Consider the following 24291-nt stretch of genomic DNA (forward strand, 5'->3'; position numbering starts at 1 on the left):
GCTGGTGCACCAGTCCATGGTGGAAAGCAGTACTCCAATGAACTCCGGACAGTGGCCTTGTTGACTTGGAGTACCTATGATTTTCTAAGGAAAGACTTGGATTCACGGAGGATGCCCACTCTGCAGCTGGATTTAGAAGAAAGCTTTGCTATGTCGTTAGTCCAGGAATGGTCATGGCTGATGGTGAGTTAAGAGACTGAAATCCTTCCATTAGATGATGAAGGAAACAGGTGAGTTCCTTTTCTGAGCATTCCAGAGGGATAGGGTGAAACTGAGATTTTACTGGATTGAAGGCCATTTTCCATTTATCAGACCAGAGTCTAATCATTTATCGAGAGAGAGAGAGAGAGAGAGAGAGAGAGAGAGAGAGAGAGAGAGAGAGAGAGAGAGAGAGAGAGAGAGAGAGAGAGAGAGAGAGAGAGAGAGAGAGAGAGAGAGAGAGAAAGATATGCATCTGCTGTGTGCCTACCAGAGGGATAGTGGTACTGGACACGTTCGACATAATGTGTCATCTACAAAAATGAGGAGAGGGTTTTCCAAAGCATTGTCAAAGCCATTAATAAACTGTACAATACGTAGATGAAGAACAAGATTGGACCCAAAAAATATTGACTTGGGGGAACTTGAGCATCCATTGGGAGAGGGAGTTCCATTGAAGGCAACACATTGTCTGTGTGAGTGAAGAGTCAGAAATCCAGGAATGAAGGCGGCCTTCTATGGCACAGGCAGGCAGCTTGGCAAGCAAAGCAGGATATCAGACTGTGTCAAATACAAAATATATGTCCAGGGAGATGGTCCTATTTACCTCTTGTTTAATATTGAGGGACTCTATCCATTGCTGAGAGAGGAGCAGAAGCAAGTCCAGATTTGAGTGACAGTGACAGAAACTAAACTAATGTTCGGAGAGCAGATTGTTAGAAAGGCCTGTGTGAACAGCTATATCCTGCATCATTGAGATTGCCCCCCCCCCCCCTTACAATATCCAGATAGATGTGGGCCTTAACAAGATCAGAAGAGTCAGTCGTGGCATAAGAGAAACAAGAGAGATTAGATGGAAATTTAGTCATTACTAGGTTCAGGATGGAGGACATACGAAGAGAAGACATCTGGTTGGAAGTTTACATATTGGGTCAACCCCACGGAGTCGCAGAAGACCTTTACTGCAATGTCGAGCCAACACCAAGCCTGCTGGCATGGTGAGAGTTGAAAATGCTGCAAATGAGAAACAGATAATTTGAGATGGGTGATTGATTACAAGTTGATTTATTTTAGAGGAAATAGAGGTGTATAGAGAATCATCATCATTTGGATGACAGTATACAATGCAGACAAATATTAGGTAGTTAAGGAGAAGTATATGCAGCCAGAGGTATTCCAGAGTGATTGGAGGGGTAAGTGAGGACAATGGACAACAAGCAATTGATTGTTGGCATAAACAGCAACACTGCCTCTGCAGTGGGGGAGGGGCCTCGCAAAGCCGATCACCTGTAGCATCTTTTGCAAACATTTGCTGGTGGTTGTTAAACATCTTGTGAAACCTTTGAAAAAAACAGTCAGATGTTGCATGCTAGTACATTGGCAAATTCTCAATCCTTGCCTCCTGATTCTCTGACTAAAGACAGCTGTGGCTAACCAGAATAATGCCAGAAGACAGACTCATGTCTGAGTCACAAAGGCTTCAGATATCTCCAACCGACAAACAATATAATTAATGGCAGGGTGTTCCGATTCATTCCCAGGTGGATGTGTAAACCCTTGGAAATTGCGACATCATTCACATATATGTGCACCCAAATAGCGTGTATTCTTGCAAATATTTGAATAAATACTTTCCAGAAACGATTATAATTTGCAAAAAATAGATGAATGAGAATTAATAAATGAACTCATGAAATCTGCCCAAACCCACATCTCCCATCGTCCTTGGGTCAGTCGAGAGAGCGTCACCCACCACTTAACTGTATTAAACTTTATTCGTGTCATGCTTCATAATCTGCAGCAATAAATTAAAAGAAAACAACAGATGATATTAACAGTACACTGATCTAGGTACTGCTGCGGGTCACAAAAAAACTGACATTTTGTGTGTTAACTGTTCTACATAGCAAAAGAAGAAAGTGCTATATTTTGCCCTCTTTTGTTCCGATGAAGGGTTAATGCCCAAAATGTCAGCTTTTCCTTGCTTCCCATGGCGGTTAGTATACCTCAATCAATGTCCTGTTGATTTCATCCATTGTTCTACCTGTCCACTGAGGCAGACCGACACGACTTTACGAGCATGACTAGTCATTCATTCTCGATAAATAACCATTTGCCGACAGTATATAGGCTGCCACTTGTGTTTCTTTCAATTACAACACCACAAACTTCAGAAAAGGGTGGTTTTACTACACCTTTTACTTGTCAAAATGCACGTACATTACTAAGAGTGATAGCACTTAAAAAGTGTATCACATACAATATGAGAACAATGCGACAGCACTTTACATTCCTGCATGTTCCATATTGAAATCCATGCGGCAATGTGTACTGGGAAGCATGAGGAAACGCCGAAAGAAACAATACTAAACAGCTTTCAAAACTTCCGTTCTACTTACAAGCAACATCAAAATATTTTTTTAGATGAGGTCAAAAAAAAAAAAAAAGGCACAAGTCTTTATCCTGGGTGAATGAGGGAGGCATTGCCCTCCTGGTTCAAAATTCAATTCCCATCCTGAAATCACAAATCCAAAAATCAAGTTCAAAAACTTTCAGTCCAAATTCAAGGTCCAAGGTTCAATGCTGATGCCATAATCAGAAATCCAAAAACGACAATCAATAATATGAGAAGTTATATTAAATGTAGATAAAGTCATAGCAGATGAAATCATCAAATAGCAGCATTTCACATGCAGGTGGTGAGAATCAGCAACAAATTTACTGCACTGTACAGCTTCAGGCATGGTATGGATTCGTTACAGGCAATTGGAGACAAAGGCTCAGAAATTACAGAACATGAAGTGGATACACATGATGAATGGGCAAATATAACGCATTGCCATGAAATTTGCAACACATTCTAAGAAGCCAAGGCAATTGAAGAGAGCAAATTTGAGACTAATAGAAAAGTGAATCGATGTACGAAGGCGTGTTGAAAGGTAATGCCTCCTATTATTTTTCTCCAAAACAGGTAAAGATATTTGAATGAAACAAAGTGTAGTCCACACATTAGTTCTTCCCACCACTGGGTGCAAAGTTTCGTGATGCTGACACAAGATATCTATGTTAGTCAAAATTGCAGAGGGCAGCACAACGTTGTCAGTGTTGTGAAGCGTAAGCACTGGAGATGAGAGTTGGGATGACTGACCGCAGATGAGTTGACTGGAGATGACTGTAGATGAGAGTTGGGTGCACCATGACGATCCGAAGAGTAAGAGACGGTCAATGGAGTACCGCCACAAAGGATTTTCAAAAACTTGGCTCCATCGGATTTTTATATATTCCCTAAACTAAAGGAACACCTTAGTGGAGAACATATTTCTTCTGACTCTGATGTCAAGCCTGCTGAAAAGCACTGGTTAAGTCAGCAGGCAGCACAGTTTTGTTGTGACGGTGTCACAAAACTGCTTGAATGTCAGGCAAAAATGTGTGGACCCCTGTGGTGATTTTGTTGAGAAATAAATATGCACCATAGTAGAATAAAGATTGATGTTAGAATTCATTCAAATATCTCTACCTGTTTTGGAGAAAACAATAGGAGGCATTACTTTTCGACATACTCTTGTACATAACAGAGTTATGCAGATCCAATGCTATGGAATAACGAATGTAAAGTGATAAAAGCCTTTGGACAAATGGTCTGAAAGCAATGACCAATGAACCAAACCCATAAGACTGGACTACATTGCTTAACGATAACGACATCACCACATCACAATCAAGGCTAACATTAGCACAAGCACAGTGCTAGCCCATACAAGGGTAACCCTTTCACTTTTGCCTGGAGTAACCAGAAGGCCTAATCCCAACCCTGCAAATGACCATAACCCTGACCTCAACCCAAATGCAGCTCTAAACAAAAGACCAACCATGTTGTGATTCATTCAGTGTTAATATCGGTGGTGGTGTTCGCAAGCACACGTACTTACATCAAAATAATTAATCAATAATTTGAGAAGGAAATTAGGCAACAGCATTGCATGTGTCCTGAAAAATCATACTACCCTTTGTATAAGGTTCAAAAATGCAAATTGGTTTTTCACCTGCTTCCTCCTTAGGATGACAAAACACGTTCAAAACACACACACACACACACACACACACACACACACACACACACACACACACACACACACACACACACACAAATATATTTGCATTTGAATGAACAAGTTGCAAAACATTAAGTTTGATGAAGCAGAGAGATGTAGATTAGTTGTGGAGGGATGGGAGTTTCATGTTACAGTTATAATATGAGCTCCCCAACAAGGAACTTCAATACAAGAGGAGGCTAATAAGACCATCAAGCCTGCACAATTGTTGCCAATGTATGGTTGTTGGTCCGTGCTCAATTCTATTTAAATGCAGAGCGTCAAGCAAGGAAACAGCACACATCATATTAACAGTCTTTGGTATGACTCGACCAGGGTCAGGTTAGAACCACAGACTTTTCAGACTCGGAGCTGATGCTCCAACCACTGAGTACATCTTCAATTATGATTTCAGGTTACTGGCACCTTATATATATATGCCACAATTTATTTAAAATTCACACTAATTTACAGTGAGGTCGAAATGAGGATAGGTGTGACGATGTTATGTTGGAAGTGTCACCTCCTGTGCACAGGTCATTATATAGTGCGCAAAATATTATAGATGCTGTTTCTCCATTTTGGCCTATGCAGCATGACCTCACCAGGCTTGCTGAAAATTAACATGGAAAATATCAGCACCGTGGAGATGATGCGCACAGCCACCTTCCGAAACACAATTCTGGCAATGGTGGTTAACATACCTCGATGAACGTCCTTCAGATTTCATCCATTACTTCTGAGTTAACTCTGCCAGCTGTGCATAGGGATTGTGCAATTGCTTGAGATGGATGTGAGTAAGCAATCAAAGGAAGAATAGACTTGTTAAATACCACATTTTAAATTCAACAGGGTCGAAGTATTTTTTCTTTGTTGATAAAAATAATAAAATTCTGACTCTCTGTTGCATAGAAACTGCACTGAACAACTGCTGTCTATATTGACACAGATGCAAAGGAAGTATGTTATCAGTCTTTCATTTTTGCCAATGCTGCAGGGATGTGTTTATTCATTGCCATCTTCCATAATGGTTTGAAATCTCCATCGACATAGAGTCCATCAACATCATTTTTTGCAGGCAAATTTTTTCCATTACATTGTGTTCAGTCGTCATTGTGAGTTACGAGAAGCTCCAAGTCGACTCTAACCAATTACAATGCACAGTAAAGTAGCATACGCGAATGGACACGGTTCTTAATTGTTATATTCGATAAAATAACAACAATATAGCACCAACCAAAAATAAAAAACCCTCACGTTTTCATGAGAAGAATAACAATTGTTGAGAGTGGTCGACATAGCTTCTTGTTTGAAATGCTGGATATTAAATTTGTAGGTATTCAAATTGGCAAGAGTCCACTATCCCGCAATTGAAAACGAGACAGCCAGCTTAAAGTCCTCTTTGAAAGATGGTATCTGTACATTGCAAAGCGCTTTTTGCAAATACTTTGCTTGGGAGTTTAATCCAGACTGCAAAACAGAAAAATGAGCATCACAATTCTGAGTTGATGTAGAATCGCAGGAGATTCTAATAATCTTGAAGGCATTCGTTTCCACGGCATCAGGCTGAGAAAAGATGTGGGGCAGGGGTGTCAGCCCAGAGGAGAGTGCAGTACTTCATCAAGCTGCAGATGAAGGCCTTGTAGGTGTGGATCGGAGTTCAGGTGTGCCAAAGAAGGACTGCACAGTGGAGGATTTCAAGTTGGCAACAGCCGTTGGAGGCCAAAAAAAAAAGACTAAAAAAAAATGAAAAATCAATCAGAATGACAACTCGGTGAAACAGAACGACACTTGGTAAAGCACGTACCTCCGCCAGGCTTGAATAGTTTACATTTTCTATCCCACTGATAGGCCGGATCTGAATCTGGACCTTAACCAAAATCGAATCGGCTTGTTCTTGTTACCTAACCAACTCATCCAACAAGTTCAATCTGAATCCGTCCACAACTTTTTGATCATGCAATATCGTTTTTTGTCCCATCTCTCAATGGTGAAGAATCAGTTGAAATTAAATCATTATCATATATCCAGATCTAGATTCGGATCTTCAGCAAAATTGAATCAATTCTTCCTCGTGGCACTCCCAACCTGCCCACCAAGTTTCGTGTGAATCCATCCATAACCTTTTGAGATATTGTGCTACATATCGTTTTTGGCCCTAATCTTTCAATGGTGAAGAATCACTCGGAAGATTGTCAGATCCGTATTCTGATTTGGATCTTCACCAAAATAAAGCGTTGCTGTCCTTGGCAGGTCACCGACATCCACAAACAATTTGAGAACGATTTCTTGAAAACTCTGGCCAGAAATAATGTGACAAACAAACACGACAGACCAACGTAACTTGGCGAATTTGTTTTTCGCCGAGTAATGAAGAACTGCTCTTGCTGTTGAAGGCTGGTGTCGATCTGCATCAGCGGACAGGTGAAACGATCTATGAACTCAACAGGACGTTTGTCAATTGATGTATGCTGACTGGCATGGGAAGCAAGAAGCTGACGTTTCGGGTGTTATCCCTTCATCGGAGGAAAATATGACGAAAGGTAAATTCCGGAAATGTCAGCTTTCTCTTGCTTCACATGACGGTTTACATATCTCAATGAATGTCCTTTTGATGTCATGATGGATGTGTGTCAGTAATCAAAGGAAGAATGGACTTGTTGACTATCACATTTCTAATTCAGCAGGATCTATGGCGGGTAATTTTCTTTCATATTCCTAAAAAAATGAGAGGAATCAAAGAGCCATACCCAAGCTGGAACATACATTATGAATACATTCTCTGGATCATCACAACTGCATGAATAATAGCTGTGCTTTCAGCATACAGTATCACAGGATATAGAATAAAGAAAATGGTCAAAGGAAGATGTGAGCACAAGAATTACAATAAATACACAGTACGTAAATTTGAGTTTGGCCATAATCATAATCATTTCAGCAACATGGTCCTATTCTGAGAAACTATGCAAACAGCAACTAGGTGTGGCCTGCGAGAGATATTCATTCATGCATACGTAGTAGCACCTGGCTGATAGTTGCATCATTTTTTGGAGGCAGGGCGAGGCTGCTGATGCAGTGCCTCCTGGAAATGAGGACTCAAATTTAGAATTTGGCTCGGGTGCTGGCCATGATCACATTGAAGCAATACGATGGAAAACGACAGCGATCAAGACGAAAATTTGGATTCCGTTTTTCAATTTAAATTAAATCCAATTAGATTCCACTCATTTAGTACACGCAGAACAAAACATTAAAAGGCACATTAGTTATTTACTTATTTGACAAGGACATAAGTAGGCAATGGGCAAACCATCATAGTGCATTGGTTACAAACCTTGTTCGAAGCATTTTATGATGCAAACGCTGAAACGGAAGTGAAAAAATAAAAGCTAACCCAAAGGCTCTGAGGAGGATATGTAAAACCGGTACTGTTCACAGTAGAAGTGGCTGAGGAAGAAACCCTGGATCTCGAAAAGAGAGCACCTCAGTGTATCACATTCTCCACGTGACAGATGATGATCAAGTATATATCTCATGCGAATGACTTAGCTGGAAGTACAGCTGTTCACATTTCTTTAAGAACAACAAGATACACAATACTAGTAGTACAAAGTGGTCCCATTGGATGTGTGGTGCTGTCCCAAAATATTTTTCTGAGGAGAGGCAACGAAACAAAAAGGTGAAAAAGATAATGGTTTTTTGGTTTGGTGGTGGTCTGAAATAGTGGTGAACAGCTGTCGTGAAGACCTGGAGGGAAGAATGACATTGAAAAGATTGTGGAAGCTGGTTCTACCGGTGGGGAAAAAAAGGGAAACAAATGAGTGGAGGTGAGCAGTGATCCTGTGTGATCCTGGTTACAATGGTGGGAGTTTCACCAGAAGGAGATTGATGGTGGACCATGTGTGCCCTGCAGAAACCTGGGGGTGGGGGGTGGACAAAGCAAGGAAAGAGCAGAGGTTGCAAGACCAGAAAGTAGGTGGCAGAAGACAGACAGAACACAGACTTGTCTGTGATGGGAAATGATAGGTCCAGAGACTCAGCTTCATCGTATGAGATCCCAATAATCTTTAAGGCCTTGGTTTCCACAGCATCAAGCTGAGAAAAGGTGCGAGGCAGGTGAGCCAGCCCAGAGGAGAGAATAGTACTCCATCATGCTGTGGATGAAAGCCTTTTAGGTGGGAAGGAGTTCAGGTGTACAAGAGGAAGGACTTCGCACGACGGAGGATTTCCAGTCGGCAACTGGTTTTGGAGGCCATCTTTGAAAAGTAGCTTGCCCACAAAATATCATGGCAGATAGTGAGCTGGAGTTTGAGTGACTGAACTTCCTCAAGAGGATTTTTAAGAAAGTAAAGGTGAGGGTTTGTGAGATGATCCTTTCAGAGAGAGACACAGAGAGAGACAGAGGCAGAGACAGAGACAGAGACAGACAGAGACAGAGACAGAGACAGAGACAGAGACAGAGACAGAGACAGAGACAGAGAGAGAGAGAGAGAGAGAGAGAGAGAGAGAGAGAGAGAGAGAGAGAGAGAGAGAGAGAGAGAGAGAGAGAGAGAGAGAGAGAGAGAGAATGAATCTAAGATTTGTCAGGATTGAAAGACATATTCCAAGTGTTTGACGAGGTTGTGACTTTGTCAAGGTCTAAAGATGAGGAGGAGGCTGCAGCCTGTCTGTTTGAAGGATGAGGGATGTCATGGAAGATGGTGGAGTTATCAGTAAATTGATAAAGAGGATTTTCCAGAGTCAGAGAGATTGTTGATGAAGAACAACAAGAGGACTGAGCTGCCTTTGGGGCACTCTAGCCTTGACAAGGAGAGGTGATGAAAGGATTCCATTGAGAGCCACACGTTGCTTCGAGAGTAGAGGAAGTCAGTAAGCCATGTGTGTAGTTTGCCTTGGATGCCATAAGCAGAGAATTTGGAGAGCAAGGAGGGATTCCAGACTGTATCGAAAGCTCGAGACATGTCTGGAGATACGGCCCTGATCTCATGTCTGACATTGAGGGCCTCCATCCATTGTTGGGTTTTTGGAAACTGGGATAATGAAATGGCGACTCAATAACTTCAATTAATTGCAGAAATTGCTGTAAGAATAACTGCAGAAACTTACATTGATCCCTAACCCTGACCCTAAAAGTTAATCCTTACTCTAACTTATCCCCACCTAATTATCTGTGTCTTTGGACTCACCAATGATGCATTCCATGGCAGACGCCATGTTGGAAGTAGAATAACAAAGTGAAAGGTCGTTCAATCTGCTTATATATTTGTTGTGAACATTACATAAAAAAACGGGGAGGTGGCATCTGAGAATGATGTGCACGCTGCTTATATAATTCCGCTGTGGGAGTTGACCTTGACCGATACCTCATCATTCTCTGTGCCTTATGCAGCCATTGCTAACACTGTATCACACTTCCAAAATGAAGATCCTTATGTGATGCAGAGTAATACATGATCTGGGTGTAGTCAGCATCGAAGGAAAAAAAAGATGAGACCATTGGATTAGATGTAGCAAATTTTGATGGTGTCTGACAGTAAGATTAATCAATTCTGTCTCTGTATCTTTTGCATTTGTGGCACTGTATTTTTGTCTCTGCTTAGTTCCTTGATAGGAGTTTTCACTGAAGCAATTTCTGTGTCCGACACCTCATGTTAACATGTTGAAGAGCAATTAATCTTAAGGTATTCGGCATGTATATATATTTTCATTTTTCTTTTTAAAATAAATTATTGCTGCCTTGATGTAAAAAGAACTTCAAGTAGATACTTTCACCAAATTTGCTTGTAGCTGCATTTGTTACTAAAAGTGACTTCTGGAGATCCTCTTGTGTATCTACAATTAAATAACGAGTTAAAAAAAAACATAAAAACCACAAAGCAAGCTAAATACTAAAATGCAAATAACACTTGGGAACTTTTCACAACTATTCACCTTTGTGACAAAACCCCACATAAATGGAGCCATGAGAACAAAAACATGACAAACACCTGGGAAAATGCCTTGCATACTGTGGTTCTGGATTACTTTCCATGCCTTTGGAAATTCAACAGAGCTATAGGTCCAGAAGGGGCCAACACCTTTTTGGATGCCAGTCGACAAAATACATCACAGACCCGAGTGACGTTCACAAATCAGAGGAACAGGAAATCAATCAAAGTCTCTGATGTGATGGATTCCAAGCAATAATGTGATAAATGAATGAGTACTCTTAGCTCAATCAATTATATTTTGATAACACCGAATCAAAATGCGAACACCTTGATGAATGCAACAGCAAATGGCAGATACAAAGGCAGGAAGAAAGCTGCACTTAATTTCCTTGAGCAAAAAGGTAAGAGTCACCATCACTTTTAGATTCCAGATGAGTACAGACAAATGGTAAAAATGCTGTTGTACATAAAGCTACAGGACCTAACGTGTCGAGGCTTCCATCAGAGATGGAGAATCTTTGGGAAATACCCTACTTGGAAAGAAGAAGTGATGAACTTTCATAATATAGGGCCTAGTTGGGTCGGTATTTGCAACGAGTATCGTACGTAAAAATACGATGTATAAAACACTGGATTGTAATTCCGAATATCATCTCTTCAAACATAAAATAATCATGACAACACAATGGTTTTCATCACATTTTGTTTCAATCCTCATACTACATTCCAAAATGTCAAAATTTTTACAATCCCCCTTTCACACAATTACCACGACCACTTTCTCTCGACAAATCTTCTTTCTTCCTTCACACCACCTCCACTATTAACCATCCTCACCCCCTCTCCACTGACTGCAATGTAAGTGAAAGTTTTTCAAAGGAATTTTAATGACCAGGCCAAAATGAGCCGAGACTTTGAAAACAAACAAAAACAAGACTGTCATAGATTCAAATGTTAATATATTATGTAAATTTGGCAGATTGTACAAGCAACATTCATTGCCATGGATTACAGCATTGCAGCAGCCAGTGTCACACAGTGTGGCTGAAAATTGCAAAAACTATATGAGATATGATGCCAAGATATTACAAAATACCCCAACGCTTTAGTTTAAAGTGAATAATGTGAAGTGGGTCGCGTTTGCCGACAACTATCTACGTGCACAGAATGCACATGCACATCGGCATGCCGAGCGAGCCGTGCAGCAGTGTAGGAAAGGCCAGTCATTGAACGTTGGGAAAGACAAAAAAAGGAGCTCATATATGTATATATATATATATATATTTTAAAAAAACAAAATGACCTCACACCCTCACATGCAAGTAACATAAAAACGATAAAGCCACACAAGTATTAATGGATGGTGTGTTTGCAGAAGGAAGTTTAGATGAAGAAAACAAATATAAAATAAATAAAAAAACCAAAGGTCAAAATAATGCGTGGTCACACGCTGCCAACATTCTCCAATATCATGCACCCAGTGGGCTATTTAATTCAGAAATATTCGCTCTCAAATAGCAAATGCGTTTCCCAGCATTGGAGAGAGTAATGTGTCGTATATTTCAAGGTCATGGCTGGCTTTGGAGGATTTGAGAGTTCCAATATCTTGTGGTGTAATTTTGTGTGAGGTTGTGGCTCATTAGGACGGGCTATCTCCAAGTGAGCATACACACTCCACAGGACAATGTGTGAGTCTTGGTTTATGGATTACTTGAGCTTCAGGTACAACATTTAATCTCGTGATCCAATGTTGCATCGTGGAAATGTCTGGCACGGACATTGCATGGCACAGTGTTGCACAGAAATACTGCGACATATGGACTGCTACAGCACAGAACATCACTACAAGCCATATAAGGCATCGTGGCACAACAAAACATGGAATATGTAATACAGCACGATGTAACACACGAAAAGCACGAAAAAAAATACTGCATGGCATGATGTAATACAGCACGATATGGCATTAAATCCCAACACCGTGTATAGTACAGCACTGTCCTAGCTAAACAGAAAGGATGCTCGCAAACAAATTGCAACAAAATTCAGCATGCCAGCTCACCTTTTATAGGAGAAGTTCCTTTGGGGGGGCAAAGAAGTAAAGAAAATGAGTTCAACATTAGATGGGGGTAGAAACCTTGCCAGACATTTGAAAGTAATGGATAACAAGTATGCATTGAAGGAGGAGGGGGTAAAAGTAGAAGTGGTACATAGGAACAAATTTTAGTGAAGGAGAGGAGCAAGGGAGGAGGACGTGGGGGGGGGGGCTGGGTGTAAGATGAGGGTGACAGATGCAGTGATAGCTCTCGTGTCAGCAAGTAGCATGATAGGGAGCTGCGTCGAGCCAGAATGCCTGAGAATTGGAGATTAGAGGTGAAATTGGCAATAACGAGATTAAGATGCAGAATGAGATGCAGGCTGAAAAGGCTCAAAGATGAATCTGGCAGAACAGGCATTCTGCAGATGCTATGTGGGCAGCCAAGAGTTGGTGTGGGTCGTTGGTTGTTAACTCCACATATGGGTTTCAGAAGGTGGAACGGAGTCCTACCAGAGCTCAAAGTATCCACCTCGGTTTTGATAAGCGTTTCACAATTCATGGACCAAGCTGTAAAGTTTTGTTGTTACTTCTGCCACTGAAGGTGGATGGAGGTTATGTTTTCACCCCTGTCTGTTTGTTTGTCTGTGAGTTGGATATCTCAAAAAGTTATGGACAGATTCGGATGAAATTTGGTAGGCAGGTTAGGTGTGTGATTTAAAAAAAAAATCTCAGATCCGGATTTGGATTCGGATCTTCACCAAAATCGAATCAATTCATCCTTGTCACGCAACCAACCTGTTCACCAACTTTAGTCAGAATCTGTCTGTAACCTTTTGAGATATCCTGCTCATGGCCAAACAATCAAATAAACAAACAGACAGACAGGGGTGAAAACATAACCTTCATCCACCTTAGGTGGTGTAGGTAATTACGAATATGTAACATTTTTAGTTTGTCTTTTGACTTGCATATCATTATAACCCAGTGCATTTGAATATAAACATCTCTCACAATCCAGATCATCAAATATATGAAGCTTATATTTACTATGTTTGTACGTAGGATGCACCGAGTAGTTGCTTGCAGTGTATAAGCATGCCCCACTGGTAAATGTGGATATATTTAATTTGGTTCTGGTGCCATAAGGTAAATTATACTCGATTTTTGCATCTATTGATGAAGGGAGAAGCGCCTGTTCGTGTGTGTGTGTGAGTGCATGTGTGCATAATAACCACAGCCGCTCATACCTAATTGTATTAATAGGAAACGATAGGAACCCAACTCCTATCATCCACAGATATTTCTCGTATATTCCCATATTCTCGTGAGTCCAACTGGTATTCAGAAGCAGAACAATTATGTTTAAACACCTTGAAATTGCCATTCTTTCATCTAAATGTTGAAAATTATGTTTGAAAGACGATTTAAATCAGATATTTAGTGCAAACAATGGTAGGTTAAAAGTGCCCTGCGAGTTGAACTCAAAAGTGTAACCACACACAGCGCATGCACATATAAGGCCTATTTTAGCATTCTCATACGTCATTTCAAAAGTCCCATATTGCATGCAAATTATGAATGTGGTGTATGTATTTTGAAGAGAGCAATCGGTCAACTATCCAATATAAATTTTCATTATTATTTGTTAAAAAGTGTGTGTGTGTAAGAAATGGAGAGAGAGAGACAGAGACAGAGACAGAGACAGAGACAGAGACAGAGACAGAGACAGAGAAAGAGAAAGAGACAGAGACAGATACAGAGACAGAGACAGAGACAGAGAAAGAGAAAGAGAAAGAGAAAGAGACAGAGACAGAGACAGAGACAGAGAAAGAGACAGAGAAAGAGAAAGAGACAGAGACAGAGACAGAGACAGAGAAAGAGAAAGAGAAAGAGAGAAAGAGAAAGAGAAAGAGAGAAAGAGAAAGAGAGAGAGAGAGAGAGAGAGAGAGAGAGAGAGAGAGAGAGAGAGAGAGAGAGAGAGAGAGAGAGAGAGAGAGAGAGAGAGAGAGAGAGAGAGAGGAGATAGACAGGTGTAAGCTGTTGCAAATAGGTTGTTGGTTTGTTACGAAATGCCATGGATTTTTCATGCCACTACCACCCTATGATCATTGAGGCACCATGATAGGTCCTCATTTTGACAAGCAGAGCCACACACATCTGCCATGCTGAACATGCGCAGCCCATTCATAATTTATGGGATGGAGAGATCACTTTCATGAGCTGGAATACTTACCAAGTGGTTCTGATGTTTGAGAAAAAGCATAGTAAGTGTAAGAGGAGAGAGAGAGAGAGAGAGTGTGTGTGTGTGTGTGTGTGTGTGTGTGTGTGTGTGTGTGTGTGTGTGTGTGTGTGTGTGTGTGTGTGTGTGTGTGTGTGTGTGTGTGTGTGTGTGTGTGTGTGTGTGTGTGTGTGTGTGTGTGTGTGTGTGTGTGTGGGTGTGTGTGTGTGTGTGTGGAGAAAAGAAAGAATAAGAAGCAGTAGGAAGAAGCAGAAGAAGAAAGGGATATGATAACATTAATGCTCTGTTATCCATTTCAAATTGACAGCAGATGGCAATATTGTTTTTGAGATGACTTACAAGAAATTCGCAATAAATATAGTAAGTGTGTAAAAACACAGGTATAAATAATTTTCAAAAGTACAACAGATTCCAATATCAATGATCATTCATGTGTATTAAATAAGGTTAATGCAAGGTCAAAAGTTTAATCATTTGTCTCAATTATCTTTAATGTTTTATTCTCAAAGCATTGGAGAAATTAAAGACAAATCATGGACATTAAACTGGGTGTCACATCTGCTGGAATCCCCTCCTCCTCTCCTTTCCCCCTTTCCCCTCTCTTTCCCTCCCCTCTCTCTCCCCTCTGCCTCTCTCACCCCAATCCCTCTCCCTCCCACCCCTCTCGCTCTCTCCCACCCCTCTTCCCCTCTCTGACCCCTCTCCCTTTCCTCCCTCTTTCCTTCTCTCTCCCCCCCTTCTCCTCCCTCCTACTCACTTCCACTCTCCCTCCCTTCTCCCCTTCCTTCTCCCTCCTCTCTCTCTCTTTCTCCCCCTCCCCCCCGCTTCATATTCCCGTCAGTGAAGTGACAGGTTGTATTTGCAAGTAACTAAATAAATCGAAACCACCACACATTTCTTGTGATATCTACAAATAATCTCTTATGACCTTCATGCCATGTTGGCAATAATAACCCATTGTGTTTGCAAATAAATCCCTCAGATATTCATTAAAAAAAAAATTTTTTTTGCTTTGGCATCTACGTATAAAGTTTGAAATTTTGAAATGGAGTTTAAACATGTTATCCATCAATAAAGTCAATCTTTGGCCTCAGGTGACATCAATTGTGACAAAAAAAACGAAAATCGATGTAATTTTGATGCTTCTCTCCAATGTATATTAATTATTTATCCTGCAGATTTATTGAAGCATTCTTTTTTTCTGAGGAAGTAATGGCTAGATTTATGTTACGGGGTGATACGAAGAACATGCGGAAGCATTTGTGGAAAGCATACCGGCAAGCAGAAGGCGAATGCGGCCATCCCGGCGATTTGTGTCCACAGGTAAAAAGTCTTTGAACCATGATATCTCTGGCTCGGGTTGGCCGCTTGCAGCACAGAGCAAGATGGCGGTGTGGGCACGCTCCACCACTCGCAACTCGGGGCCCTTTTCGATACGCGGGAAGCCACGAGGCAAAGAATCACCTGTCATTGGAATTTGTTTTTGAGGGGATTGGGCGAGTGGTGAAAAATTGGGAAAGGCAGGATCAGTAAATTTAATTGCAATAAGGTTAGGTCAAACAACATATATCAATAAAAAATTAATAATGCATTGTGGGAGAGAAAATAATGACGGGGCTTTAGACTACGACTGCTTCCTTAACAGCCGCAGTTGTTGCCACCTTCTTGTGGGGTCCACTGGGGATTGTTTTTGGCACAAGTCTTTCACAAACCATCAGGCCAAAGCCTGAAGGTGCCAGGAATTTGTTATTCGGTCAGGGTGCTGGCAATAACTTGCCCAATCTTCGCTAAAGATGCAATGGGATCTTCACACTAATCTGGGTTTGGCAGATGCCAGGAGAACGCTACCTGCCCGAATGCATTGTGCCAACTGTAAAGTTTGGTGGTTGAGGAATAATGGTCTAGGGCTGCTTTCATGGTTTGGGCTGGGCTCCTTTGTTCCAGTGAAGGTAAATCTTAATGCTGCAGCATACAATCACATTCGAGATGATTTTGTGCTTCCAACTTTGTGGCATCAGTTTGGAAAAGGCCCTTTCCTGTTTCAGCATGACAATGCCCTTGTGCACAAAGTGAGGACCATCCAGAAATGGTTTGTTGAGATCGGTTTGGAAGAACTTGACTTGCCTGCACAGAGCCCTGACCTCAACTTTATCAAACACCTTTGGGATGAAATGGAACGCCGACTGCGAGCCAGACCTAATCGCCCAACATTATTGCCTGACCTCACTAATGCTGTTGTGGCTGAATGGAAGCAAATCCTTGCAGCAATGTTCCAACATCTCATGGAAAGCCTTCCCAGAAGAGTGGAGGCTGTTATAGCAGCAAAGGGGGGACTAACTCCATATTAATGCCCATGATTTTGGAATGAGATGTTGGACGAGCAGGTGTCCACATACTTTTGGCCACGTCATGTATTTAACGTCAACCAACTATATGGTAATAGTCGGGACACTCAGCCTAATATGCATCCAAAGGATGGTACACTATGGAATGAAATACCCTGCTTGCAATGTACCAATTTGAGAGTTTATAGTTTGGCTTGGCTGAAAATAAAACCCAGACTAGATAGTTCAAAGGTAAGTGCCCCCCACCCCCACCACTCCTCCACACACACACCCCAACAACACACACATCCTATTGGACTGAAAAGAGGTACATATTGTCGTTTTTATCTCACCTGGACATTATTCAGGTGAGCTAATGCGATCAAGCAGTGTCTGGAGGTAAGTCAGTCAGTCAGTCAATCCGTAAACACTTCAGTCATTATCTCTTGAACCAAACACATGGTTTTGATGAAACTTGGCCACAAACTTCATATCTGATGCTGAGCGAAGGTATATTGACATCCTCAAAATCTGCGCTGACTTGAAGTGGTAAACTGGGGGGAGGGTTGGTTTGATCACTCCCCCACCCAAAAAAAAAAAGAAATAGGTGTTTGCTCTCTTCTTCAAAACTCACAAAATTTTAATGATACTTGACTACAACCTTCATCACTCGTGATGTACCAGTTTGTTCATGGCATAAAAAAAAACTCACGGTCTAAGGGAGTCTGCAGGGGTTTGAGTGAATGTTGCTCCTGATCTTGGTGACCAGCAGGACTCGCAGTCCTATTTTTTTTTTAGTTATCTGTGACTTGCCGCTGAAGTACATGTTCCTTGGGTTTGATCCATCATGGCCTGCTTGTGTTTTTAGTTTTGATCTTGAATGCATTTTTCAAAAAGCATTTTAGGGACACTAAGCTAATATTTATTACAATGCCAGATTGAGCCGGTCCGATCGATGACGATGGAACTCCAATGTTTAATATTTAATGCTTCTTTCACTCCTTGCTCTGGTTATATTGCCGGAAGATGGTTTTGAAGCTAATAAAATGCAAACTACATCTCAGAGCTCAGACTTAGGTCTGAGGAACTCCATGCATCATGGATGAAACGTCGCCCGAGACCATATCTGCTGTATCATATTTCTTCCAAATTGATGGAGTGCATTTCTTGATCATCCATGCTTTTTCTCTTTCCTTCTTTGAAAACAAAAAAAAAAGGATTACAACTGTCCTAACCATATTTTGAATGCCAGCTCATCAGCATGGCATCCTCAACACATGGACTGAGCTCAGATGCTGGAATAAGTTTCAGCTTGTATTATCTGGCGGTAACTTCTGCCCACGTCCTTTGATTTGAATTAATGCAATGGTGGAAAACAAAAGGTCTCATCAGTTCAGTATTAAACCAACTGTTAAATAATGAATGGAAAAGAAGAGTAATGTTTAATAAACGTGTCACTTAGAGTTCCATGCCGGAGAATGCACATGTACTGCAAGTCATCTCCCCGTAAGCATATTGATATCATCGAGAAATGCCTTAACCTTTCATTATATTGTTGTTTGCAGCTGTTTTATTTTATTTCCAGTGTTATGTGTAATTACCCCGCACATGCGAAGCGAAATAGCAGGGCTAAGCAATTGCTTCATGTCTGTCCGTCCGTCCGTCCATTTGTCTGTCTTATTAGTTTATAATTGTCACTTTAAGATTGGGGAACAAGTTATTTAAATCAAATGTTATATTTTGAACACAAATCGGAACATGAATTGGAAGACAAGCCTGGCATTTAAAAGTACTTTAGCTCTGAATTCGGCCCGATCGCTCATGCGCAAAGAGGAGTGAGATTTTTTTTTTTTAACTGTGTCTTCCTGCCTGGCATTCAAACAAAATTGAAAATCATGTTAAACAGGAAACTGTTTTTAAGGGCATTATAAAGGAAGCAAATAACAAGAACAAAGAATGAATGTAACACGATAGATAGGGTGATGTAATGGACAATCTGCAAAACATGGAATTTATTTATTTATATGCCTTTAAACTTCTTTAAAGCTTTATTAAAATTGAATTATACACTTGAACTCTGTAGAACACAAATCGCCTTCATAATACTTCCAAGAACCTCCAGTTTTGCAGGACTTGGACATGTTTTATAGTATGGTGTATGTCATAGGAGCTGTCAAGCACAGCCCCTGGGAACTGGACGTGCCATTGAGAGGGTGCAGAATCGGGGTGAAGAAGAGGCTGCAGAAATGGCTACGTGCAATGCCAATTGATGCTGCATTTTATGGTGATCAATGAAGCCTCCGTCTCCTAAACTGTGACACAATGGCATCTCATTACAGTGTGTAAACGTGGTGTATAAGATTGCTTCAGTAGCGCTAAACTTCTGGATTTTTCTTTTTTTTTGAACGAACTTTAAAATCATTATTTTATTAAAACTGAAGTATACTTAAACACTGCGTGGGGTATCGTGTTTTATGAATTCTATCGTTATAAAATAGAATTCCATACAAATGCGTCAATGCATATAAGCCTCCACCTTCGTTAGATATCAACCCATTGTTATGTTTCACCTCAAGTAAACGTCACATGAAAAAAAAACTAAATGTCACACGAGTAGGAGAGAGAGAAAACATCAGATGCTGCAAATGTGAGTTATTATTTGCAAAATGATTTTCAAAGAGCACAAGACCTTTGACCTGTTGAAGCCAAAAATGAATCAGTTCATGTTTGTATCACAGTCCATACTTTTGCCAAGTTTGGTTGGAATCCCTTCAGTAGTTCACAAGTTATAATATTAACGGAAATCTGCTATGTACGGACGGACTTACAGCCGGATGGACAACCCAAAAATGTAATGCCCCTGGCGCCTTCGGCTGCAGAGGAATAAAAATGTATGTATCTGTTTCTCTTTGTTCTCATCTATACAATGGCCTGCAAAACTATTCACCCATTACCAATAATGCCATATTTAGATGAACTAGAAACACCCGCTGACAATGGGAGCGGCTGGGGGTGAGGGGGATGGAGGGAAGGGGATCACGTATACATGTACAGCATGCGGTGGGTAGTTTGTTAATACCCTTATTGTTTAACAGCCACAATTATTCCCAAATTAATGTAGGGTTGGCTGGGGGAAGCTTGGCCCAAGTCTTCTACGAACTGGCTGGACAGGCCTGACGTTCGACTGAGATCTTTTTGGGTAGGTCTCGACCAGCTTTGCACAGTGAGATGGTGAATTCTTTGCCCATTTTTAACATGAAAATTGTTCTTGTTCTGCCAAGTTTGATCGGGATCGTCGATGGACTGCAAGCTTCAAGTCTCGCCAGAAATGTTCAATTGGGTTCAAGTCAGGACTTTGATTGGACCACTCAAGAAAATTTATTTTCTTCATATTCAGCCACTCCAGTGTGGCTTTAGCTTTGTGCTTCGGATCATTGTCCTGCTGAAATGTAAATCGCCGAGTTTCAGATTCATGGTTGACTCAAGCAGGTTTTCATTGAGGCTTCTCCTTTACTTTGCACCGTCCATCGTCCCTTCCATCCTGATAACCGTGCCAGTCCATGCTGATGAAAAGTCGTCCTGTAACATGATGCTGCCACCACCAAGCTTGACAGTAGGGATGGTGTTGACTGGGTGATGTACAATGTTAGGTTTGCACAAGATGTAATACTTTGAATTTAGACCTAAAAGTTCAATTCTTGCCTCGTCTGATAATAAAACTTTTTCCACATGCCTGCAGTATCATTAAGATGCTTTTTCGCAAACTCCATATGAGCTTCAGATGCGTCTTTTCCAGTCATGCCTTCTATCTTGCCACTTGTCCATAGAGGCCAGCTTTGTGAAGGGAATGGGATATTGTTGATTGATTAACCCTGACCCTCATTTCAGACACAAAGCCTTGCCAATCTTTCAAAGTCATTGCTGGATTTTTACAGTGACATCCCGAACCAGTTTCCTGTTTGCCGGCTGCTGAGTTTGGATGGGCGACCTGATCTGGGTGGAGTCAGGGTGGTATGATATGTTTTCCACTTCTTAATGATGGATTTGACCATACTCAAAGGTATAATAAGTGACTGAAATCTCCTTATAACCCTCTCCTGAACGGTGCTTTTCCACCACTTTATGTCTGACTTCTTTGGAAAGCTCCTTGGTCTTCATGTTTGCTTTGTTTGACCACGTGAGTTGCACCTTAAAACTCAGAAAAGTGGGGGAGATTAATTTTTAAGTTAAACCACTGAATACATACAGGTGAAACATACTAAACTTATTTTGTAACTTTAAAAACAAATAATTTCCTCCTGAAGTGATTTATGGTTAATTATGCAAAGGGGTTTGAATACTTACGTACCTGTGAATCATCTGATTTTCTCTGTTAATCTAACTTATTCACATTTTATCTGCATTTTTAGCTCCATCACTCCATCACTTTAACTTATCCATCACACTTTTATCTTTAACACCTAATGCCCTTACTAACAATCACCAGCCCCATGCTCGACACATCTCTCTTTCACAAGGGGAAGAAGGCAAACAAAAAAAAGAAAGAAAAAAAAGCGTTCTGTTCTCTTCACTTCACTTTCCCGCTGTCCCCCTCTCTTCTTCCTCCTGTTATTGATGTGTTCCACAACCACAACACCTGTCCTGTCAAACCACTGCCATATTCTCTATGTCATAACTATTTGTCATGTCCTCTTTTCCTTTCACGTCCTCCAACAGTTGTCCATTCACCCGGCTCTCAGCTCAATAGCAGAGCCACGTTACACCTCCCGACTCAGAGAAACAGTACTCTTCAACTCTGCGCACCGGGTGAAATGGATGAAGTCCATTTTGATTGACTACACATTGGTGAAATGGATGAAGTCATCCATGTACAGTACATGTTGATATTTCATCTTTCCTTTACATTTGAATGTTCTTCTCTTGGATGTTAAGGTGTCATTAATGAGGTTGCTCAATGGGTGCAGAACCAGGCAAAACAGAAAAAGGGGGGAGGGGGGAGGCCATCTCCCTGGGAGATCCCACGTCATAGCTTCACCCCTTGGTATGTTGACCTTTCCTTCCGAGTGCTGTAATATCAACATGGTATTCCAGAGCTCCATTGCTTTCTCAATTAGTTTGATAATGTGGGGTTTGATATGATGTGTGTGTGTGTGTGTGTGTGTGTGTGTGTGTGTGTGTGTGTGTGTGTGTGTGTGTGTGTGTGTGCGTGTGTGTGTGTGCGTGTGCGTGCGTGTGCGTGCACACATGTGCATGTGTGTGTGCGTTTTCTCTCCTGAATAATTATTTCATGAAAAAAAAAAAACAAGTTTGCAATGCTTGTTCGATGAAAATTATCTGGTTATGACCTGCACATATTGTCATATGGCAGTTTTCAGTACCCTGATGGCAGCTCAGACCTCCAATTTAAATACAAACTGAGATCTCCAATCACATTTAGTGCAAACTCCATTACGTAACGCCCTGAGTGGCTTACTTTGGAGCCTAATTGCACCATGGACACCAACAAGTAACACATTTTGACAATAAACTACTAATTTATTAAAGGCAGCAAACAAGAACAGAGAAATGACATAGACTGAGCACGTGTTGCTGTTCCCCATGGTTGCCAGAGGAACCCACTCCGAAAGCTGTGAGACTCCTCTCGACTGCTCTATCTCGATCATCGTGCCATAACTCTAGCTCCATTCACTCTTTCTCTGTATCTCTTGGAATCCCCCAATTGCCACCAGGCAGTCTGTTAAATAGACTCTCATCATGTTCCACCCATGGCTTCTGTTTAAACCAAATCAACACAGCACAGGATGAGTTCAAACAATGGTTAGTCTGTGACCAGCAAATGTGGGTAGACATTCAAATGCATATTAAAAATATTCAGCCCTCCTGGAAGTTTATGGTTAACAAAGGAAGAGGGGGAAAAAATTGGATAAATTAATAATGAAGTAAAAAAAAAAAAAACGAATATTCTTTTTCAAATCATGAACTATAAAATAACTAGACATAATGTGACGTCGCAACATCGACCAATATGCTGCTGCCCACATTCAATCTTTGCTTAATTTAACTTTGACCTCAAACCTCAAGACAATTTGACTTCAATATCTAATCTGGACATATTATCATGGTAGGTGTACTTGGTTTCGTTGAAATCCCATATCCAATGGTATCACATCAACAGGTTTAATGTGATCTCTGACCCTTGACCATTTAGTAACAAATAATATATCATGGCTGGATGCACTGATGAAGGTTTATAACTTGTACCAAGTTTGATTAAAACCCCTTCAGCTGTTCTCAAGTATCACATTTTTACTTGAAATGACCTCTGACCTTTGACCTCTTCATGCCAAAATCTAATCAGTTCATGGTTGTATCATATTATATACGTCCATCAAGTTTGGTCAAAATTTTTACCGAATGGGACTTCTGACCTTTGACCTCTTGGCTCCATAATCTCAGCAGTTCATCTTCACATCATTATACATAATTGTACCAAATTTGACTTGGTTCAGCTGTTCTTAAGAAGTTATCACAGGAACGAAGACCTATCATGGACGCACGGACGAACGGATAGACGGACAACCCAAAAACATAATGCCGTCACAGAGGCATAAAAATTCTGCCCATCTAACACTTTCCATGCAAGGCCCAACAATGTAACCCATATCAATCAATCAATAAATAAAAGGACAGTGCATCTCCCCTTGCCTGTTGTGCTTCTCTCTCTTATCTCTCTGCTTTGTGCATGGTCACCAAACTTTCTGGAAATAATTAACAATGCCTTACAATTATGCTTATGGCATCTAATTTTACTCCAACACCTCCTTTTATTCCATTTCTCCCAGTTGAGTGAACTTTTCTCAAAGCATTCACCATGTGGGATGATGTCGCCGTTCACTTTCAAACCCAACCATCATGGCGTTGTTGCTATTTCCTCGCCCCGTTTATCAAAGGCTTACTGCTGTCTCGATCTACTTTTCATCAAGGGATTGCTATGGTTGTTTTGTGGTGTTCCTGTCCGATATCAAAACCCATATGATACTCTCCCACCATCCATCCTTGTTTAGGAGCCTAAATGCAGGGCCGGATGAAGAGTTTGTGGGGCCCTCGGCTATTTTGTTAGGGTGGTGGGGCCTGCAGCGTCGACACACAGGTACTGGACCTCTGGACGTGTGAGAGCAGTGGAGATGGCAGTATCGACACACAGTCTATCTATCCCACTATCTATTTACCCCACACATGCAAACAGGGTTAAGCAATTGGTTCAGTTCTGTCTGTCTGTCTTTATCGTTGTGTTTTTCAAATGTCAGTTTCTGATCGAGAAACAACTTGGTTTCAATTGAATGTGATATTTTTTAACATGAACAGGAACATGACTCAGAAAACGAACCTGCAGTATTGTAGTACTTTGACTGAATTTGTCCCGATCGCACATGCACAGAGGAGTGAGAAAATATCTTACGCTGTCTGG

The 24291-nt window shown here is 41.0% G+C and overlaps 1 protein-coding gene across 7 annotated transcripts in view; it reads right to left on the reverse strand.

Moving 5' to 3' along the window:
- The window catches only part of LOC147024432 (receptor-type tyrosine-protein phosphatase delta-like), an 881646-nt gene that overhangs the window by 440994 nt on the left and 416361 nt on the right, over positions 1–24291 (reverse strand). For 5 of the 7 annotated variants that reach the window (XM_085884376.1, XM_085884375.1, XM_085884380.1 and 2 more), the window contains 2 exons: positions 15775–15963; positions 12285–12302 (listed from right to left, as the gene is read on the reverse strand). In XM_085884376.1, coding sequence (XP_085740502.1) covers positions 12285–12302; positions 15775–15963 — 207 coding nt within the window. The remainder of the gene's footprint in view (positions 1–12284; positions 12303–15774; positions 15964–24291) is intronic. The other 2 variants (XM_085884379.1, XM_085884378.1) reach the window with 1 other exon arrangement.

Source organism: Eptatretus burgeri, chromosome 6 (genome assembly GCF_056783735.1).
Source record: "Eptatretus burgeri isolate ZD-2024b chromosome 6, Ebu_testis_v1, whole genome shotgun sequence".
NCBI lineage: Eukaryota > Metazoa > Chordata > Myxini > Myxiniformes > Myxinidae > Eptatretus > Eptatretus burgeri.